At 42.4% G+C, this 6,991-nt stretch overlaps 1 protein-coding gene across 1 annotated transcript in view; it reads right to left on the bottom strand.

Moving 5' to 3' along the window:
- Positions 1–6,991, bottom strand: part of LOC106733180 (leucine-rich repeat-containing protein 37B) — a 75,683-nt gene that overhangs the window by 42,314 nt on the left and 26,378 nt on the right. The window contains exons 4-5 of the mRNA XM_027773209.1: positions 3,469–3,615; positions 7–2,171 (exon numbers count right to left, since the gene is read on the bottom strand). Of these exons, the coding sequence (XP_027629010.1) occupies positions 7–1,754 (1,748 nt within the window). The 5' untranslated portion in view covers positions 1,755–2,171; positions 3,469–3,615. The remainder of the gene's footprint in view (positions 1–6; positions 2,172–3,468; positions 3,616–6,991) is intronic.

Below are 6,991 nucleotides of genomic sequence, written 5' to 3'. Positions count from 1 at the left end.
TAAGACTGAGAAGGCTGAGGCAGCTGCTCCTGCTCACCAAGAGAAGGTTCAGCTTCTATAAGCGGGCCTCCAAGCTGACTTATGGCCCCTTGCTGGGTTGAAGAAGATTCCGTTTCCTTGGTGGGCTCTGCCATGATGGTAAGTACCACATCTGCAGGTTTAACTGTAACACTGGGTAAGTTATGAGGCACTTGATTCTGACCTGGAGGTCGAACTGTCACCTGATGAGTTTGACTTATACTCTCTGATGCAAACTCTGGAGCTTGAGCTGGGGCCTCTTGCTGAACAGGAAAAGGCTTAACTTCCTCAAAGGGCTCTGTGGGCTTAGCAGGGACCTCTTGCTGAATTTCAGAAGCTTCAACTCCCCCAGAAGTTTCAAAAGGCGGAGCTGGCTGCTCCTGCTCAGTGGGAGAAAGTTCAGTCTCCATAGGAAGGCCTGAAGGCTGAGCTGGGGCCTCTTGCTGGGTTGCAGGCTCCACTTCCCCAGGATGCTCAGGAGGCTGAGCAGGGGCCTCTTGTTGGGTTGGAGAGAGTTCTATCTCCTCAGCTTCCTCTGGAGGCTGAGCTGGGGTCTGCTCTGGGCTTGGATAAGGTTCAACTTCTTTATATGCCTCTGTAGTTATCACAAGTGTCAGATCTGCAGGTTGAACTGTGACATTAGGCAAGTGTGATTGCTGAGCTTCATTCTGACCTGGAGATGGAACTGACAGCTGAGGTACAGCATCTTCAGTAGCTAGTGGATGCTCAGCTAGGGCCTCCTGCTGTGCCAAAGGAGATGCAACCTCTTCATAGGGCTGTGGAGGCTGAGCTAGGGGCTCTTTCTGCTGTAAAGGGAGTTGGACTTCCTCAGCATTTTGAGTTTGAGTCTCTAGCTGGAATTGAGAAAATTGAACTTGCTCAGGAGACTCTGCAGGCTCATTTGAATTCACCTGTAATTCTGAAGGTAGGATGCCGCCAGAGTAACCAGTATCTGCATAACCAGCCTGTAAGGTTACTTCTTGCTGAGGTTTTGATGCAAACAGGTCCGGAGTTCCAATCACAACTGTAGCTAGCTGCCGATGCTGAGCTAGATCTTTCTGCAGGTCCTTGGGTGAAACAATAAACTTGGCTGCTTTTAAACTTTGACTATCTAAAGGTGGAACATGTATTTCAAACCACTGGTGTTCTGCAGTCTGATCTTCACCTACAGTCTGAACATTACTTTGGAGTTGAGGAAGTACATCTAGGGGATGGTTTTGATCCCAGCCTGGCACAGGAATCACCTCTGAGAACATTTCTTGCCCAGAGAGCTTGTCATGAAGATCCTGATGTAGAACAGCAAATGGGTGTGGCTCTGGGGGAATCTCTTGATCTGAGTCTGTGTCCAGGAATGGAGCCAAAGTCTCAGTTAATTCCAGAGGTGGGGCCAGTGAGGCCAGCATCTGGGCAGGAGCAGAGGACTCCAGGTAGTCAAAGCCCCCAAGATTTGCTGGGGGGGTAAGGACATGGGATGTTTTGGGTGGATGATGAGAGGGGTAAGAAGTCCAGGACTTGGTCAGCCCTGAGGAGTCAGATATAATCCGATCCAGGACTTGAGCCCAGTCTGTAGGCTGAGCTGCCTGGACCAGCAGCCACAAGGGCTGCAATGTAAGCATAAGGTAAATCCAAACGTGTAGGCCAGCCATGCCATGTGAAGGATTTAGGCACAGTGGAGTGTAGGAGCCAGTGGAGGTAGGAGCCATTAGGGCAATTCCACCACACATACAGGTACCCATAGCAACTAGAAGCCTGCACAGCTCCACCCCATCTTGCCTTTTGTTTATTACTCATTTATTTAGGCAACCTCTATTACGCTGTTGCCTTGGTGGACTCCAAGCCACCTGGGTGAGCCTTTTTCCACAGTAGCTAGGCACAAGCCTCCCTCCTCCCTTCTAAGGGAACAATCATCTTTTGCCCCTGCCCATTTTATAGCAAGATAGGACTTGGACCACAGACCCTGTTGGGAAGGGTGTTGCAAGAGGGTGGGGAGAGGGGAGGGTGGCAGATCTTCCTAAGAAAACCACACAACCTGGCTTCTCACATCTTCTCAAGTGCTACTTCAGTTCTGGCAGCCCGAACTTCTCCACCAAGTTGAAATCCAAAAGATAGTCGTCTTCCCCTTAGCCATGCTGTTCCCACGAAGAGCAACTAATCTGCAAAGTGGGTGTCAAGTAGGGTGGCAGACAGGAGAACACACATTTCAGTAACTTTTTCAAAATGTTGCCATGAACTCTAAACTCTCAGGATCATTTGTTCCATGTTTGGTAATACATTCACTACTCTCTTAGGTAGGGGCTACCATGGAATCTGTGATGATTCCAAAATTTCTGTAGGAGGGCTCAAGGGGTGGACAGTTCTGTTTCAGAAGAGAGAGTTTGAATCCAAGTGAATAGCCCTTAACTCAGGCATGGAGAATCCCCCATCTAACATGAGCTCGACACAGTATTAATCTACTCGGTCACTGGTGAAGTCATGATGCACTTTTACAGACAAAAGCATAGAAAAAAATACATCATGACTTTTCCGACAACCCAACAGGCATAATGGCACTGCTTCTCAGATGTCTACCGTGTGTGTACACATGGGCAGATGCCTAGGATGTTAAATCTGTATATGAAATAATTCCCTTGGCATACTTCTATTGACTAGAACCCAGCAGCTTCCTCTACAGGCCTTCTTACAATCTTTTACTTGTTTATTGTCTGGCATATAAATGCTACGAAGGGGCTTCAACTTCTTATCCCACTGTCTAGCATGTGACTTGGCACAAAGTACTTTTTTAAAATAAATTTTAAAATAATTAAGATTCTCGAAATAAAAGTAAATGCTATTTCTTTCGAAAATTGTACAGTATTTGTTCAAGTTAATAAAGAATCTTAAATGAGATGATAATAATAATAAATAATTCTTTTTTTAAAAAATAGAACTTATTCCAAGGTTTGCCTGATTTAACATTGGAGCTGTTTTTAAATCGGATTTCTAAAACCAGTGTGGACAGCCTTCCTCATATTTCACCAGAATCTAGATTCCTTTTTTTCTTTTCTTTTCTTTTCTTTTCTTTTCTTTTCTTTTCTTTTCTTTTTTTTTTTTTAAGAGGTCTTTCACTATAGGGCGTGTGCGCTCACAAGACAGACAGAGACAGACAGAGGAAAGCGAGAAATCACCCCCCCAGAGGGGATGGCCATGCCGCAATCCCTTCTCCTCCGTTCTCCTCTCAGGATCTTGGGCACACACGTACACGCGCCCAGCGTGGGTCTTAAGCCACTGGGTCCGGGACGCAAACCGCAGTCGACTATGTGGGAGTCCAGCGACCTAGACATTACGCTAACTGCTGGTTCCCAACGGAATCTAGATTTCTTAAAGTTTGAATTTTCTTGACTGGTCTTACTTAAGCTGATTTAAACAATTATTTCACATAAAAAAAAAAAAGAAAGAAAAAACTTCAAATACCTTTTCAGAATATAACTACTTTTCTCTGCCTTCTTCCAAACAAACCACTTCAAAATGTTGGGGTGAGTTAAATACAGTTGACCCTTGAACAGCATAGGTTTGAACTGCATGGGTCTACTTGTCTGTGAATTATAATTTTCAATGAATCTGTTGGAAAATATACCACAGTTGATAAGTATTTTCTCTGCCTATAATTTCTTAATGATATTTTCTTATATTACAGTTGATATGTATTTTCTCTGCCTATAATTTCTTAATGATATTTTCTTTTCTCCAGCTTATGTAACTGTAAGAATACAGTATATATCTGTATATTGCATAAAAAAATGTGCAAATTGGCTGCTTGTGTTATCAATAAGACTGCCAGTCACAGCAGTTTTATGGGATGCAAAAGTAACACAAGGATTTTCAATGTGTGGGGCAACATCACTTCTTTACTCCTACATTGTTCAAGGATTTTCTGTAATCAAATTAGAGCTTCAACTTAAATTCCCAAGGACATAAAACATATCTTTTGCTCATTTTTAAAAATTCTATGTGCAGTAAATCATGAATATTTTCTTTTAGAAATCACCTTAGCAACTTAATCCTTAATTAAGGGCTTTCATAAAATTGATTTACAGACAGGTTCTTCAGCAAAATATTCCATGCTAGATTTAACAGTAACACACTGTACCTGAAAGGCAGGCATATTAGGCTGTCATGAAAGTCATGACATATTTTTCTGTTTTTGTATACAAAAATGCATCATGAGAGGGACCAGCAAATGGCATAAAGGCTATGTCTCTAGACTTACACATAATCGACCATGGTTCGAGTCCCAGACCTAGAGGTTTAAAATTTCTGCCGGAGAGGCAGCAGGTGGCATGGTGGCTAAGGGCACTGGACTCCCACATGGCCAATTGCAGTTCGAATCCTAGACCTGTCAGCTTGCTTTCTCCCTTCCTTTCTCTCTCTCCCCACCTCTGGTCAAATTAAATCAAATAAATAAAGTTAAATAAAATAATTAAAAAAAAAAAAAACTCAGGCCAGGCATGTGTGCATGGGTACCCAAAATCCCAGGAGGAGGGTGAAGGAAAAGGGATTGTAGCATGGCCACCACCCTTGGGATCACTTCTCACTTTCTGTCTCTCCAGCAAGTACACACACCCTAATAGCAAAAATCTCTCTTAAAGAAAAAATGTGTCATGACTTTCCTGACAATCTAATAGTTTTCTAAGGCTGTAGCATAATCACACTTAAGGCCATTGTTACTTTGCTCCCAAGTCCCTGGGAGGGGACTTCTACAAAGGCCTATGGTTCGAGCAGCACAGCATCCCTAAGGCCTGGAGGGAAAGCCTATTGTGTCCACAACTAAGATAGTACTCTCATAGTCTTCAATTTTGCTCTCCAAGCATCAAATAAAGAGTCAGAACCAAGGGCCAGGGCTTCGGGAAAAGCCCCAGAAATCCTATGTACTCGAAAGCAGTTTCAGAGTTTCACATTTTCTAATGAATGATATAGGAGCCAGCAGGAGGCGTGTTTGTTCAGGCACTGAACTCCCACATGGCCAACCGCAGTTCAAGCCCAAACCTGGTAGCTTATTCGCTCTCCCTCTCTCTGCCTCTCTCTTTCTCTCTCTCTCTCTCTCTCTCTCTCTCCTCCTTCTCCTCCTCCTCCCTCCCTGTCTCTCTCTGGTGAGCACACCTGCCCTATAGCAAATTTTCAAAAACAATAATAATAATAAATAAAATTCAATAAATAATTCTTTTAAAAAGAAAGATACAAACCCAAGACTTCCAAAACCAGCAGATCAATTTGAATTATTGCTACACTGATTCTATAACCCTCCAGCATTCATGTCCACATACTTGATTAAAATTATGTAGTTCTGCACTTCTTGTGTCTACAATCTCCTCACTAGGTCTGTACTCCACAGCTATTTTACCACTTTCTGAAATTAAGTTAACAAGAATTCTCCTATTCAAAAGTTTCCTGCCTGACTTTAAGTCTTAAGCAAAATTCTCTAAACATTTTTTATAAAATACATTAAAGAATAACTATTTAATGACCACAGTAGGCTGAATAGCCTCAGCTAGGTGCTACTTTATAGTATATTCATTCTACTCACAGAGTTTCATGCCTAAAGTCAAACGTGTGTTCACAGATATGTATATATCAGCTGAACTTACTACTGAAAGTAGTTAGACTAATTAAGATATTTTGTGAATCAGTATAATGTGAGGGGGAAAAAAGGAATGGAAAGCAACTGCAGATACCAGAAACAGTGTGGGAGGAGGGTGAGAAATGGGAGGGTGGAGTAGGAGGAATTATATATGTATATATATGAAACAAGAAAATAAGAAATAGAAAATCATTTCTTGATGATAACATGCATGATTAAGCCACTATGCAGTGTATTCTAGATGGGAAATCTCATATTGTATACTGTCTGTCTGACACGACAGGGTCTTCTTGTTGTGATCCGTCTGCCTCTATCTCCCAGTGGAAATTACAGGCACACACTACCACACTCAGCCTTCAGGTTTGACCAAATATCAAATCCAGGCATTTCATGTGGTCCCAGGTTGTGGAGTGCAGTATCTTGGCATTGCACATGGCTGGGCCTCACATTTCGTGTTTTTGTTTATTTGTTTGTTTGTTTTTAGTTTTAAATTTTTGTCATGACTGGGACCAGCAGATGGCATAATAGCTTTGTCTCTGGACTTACACATAATCGACGGTGGTTCAAGTCCCAAACCTGGGGGCTTAAAACTCATGCCAGGAGGGCCAGCAGATGGCATGGTGGCTAAGGGCACTGGACTCCCACATGGTCAATCGCATTTCAAATCCCAGTGATCTGACATTTTTTTTCCATTTCTTTTATACATTTAATCACATTATTTAGCTTCACAAGGCATTTATGGGATAAAGAAATGGGTTATTATCTGTTGAGCATTTCAGTTTTTAACTTAACTATTTGTAGCAAGCCACACTATGAAAGACAAGCATTGTATGCCCCCACTTAATATATACCAAATGTCCGCAGTTGGAAGCAGAAACTGAAAGGTTAGAAGGTACAATAGCACAGAGAGCAGCTGTAGATACTAGAGACAGTATAGGAGGGGTGGATTATAGGGGTGGGAGGTCAGATCACGGAAAAAAAATATTTAATAGATACAAAAATGAAAAATTACCTGTTGATGATAAGATATATGGTAATGTATTTGACTTGACTAATACAGACTGTCTTCATGCTGGGAAAACCATGTTGTATGCTATAAAGATGTTCAGTGATTAAATGTAAATTTTAAAAATTGTATATATGTATATATGATGGGGCCAGCAGGTGGCATGGTGGTTAAGGTGCTCACTTGGCCAACTCTGTGGCTTGAGTTCCAGACCTAATAGTTTGTAAAATACTCCAGGCATATGTGCGTGAGTGCCCAAAATCCTGAAGAGGAGAAGGTATTGCAGCGTGGCCATCCCCCCTGGGGGGAGATTTCTCGCTTTCTGTCTCTCTGTCTGTCTCTGTCTGTCTGGC

This window comes from Tupaia chinensis, unplaced genomic scaffold (genome assembly GCF_000334495.1).
Source record: "Tupaia chinensis unplaced genomic scaffold, TupChi_1.0 Scaffold000330_1, whole genome shotgun sequence".
In the NCBI taxonomy this organism is placed as follows: domain Eukaryota; kingdom Metazoa; phylum Chordata; class Mammalia; order Scandentia; family Tupaiidae; genus Tupaia; species Tupaia belangeri.
The sequence above is the reverse complement of the archived record's forward strand: the minus strand, read 5'-3'. Positions and strand labels throughout refer to the sequence as shown.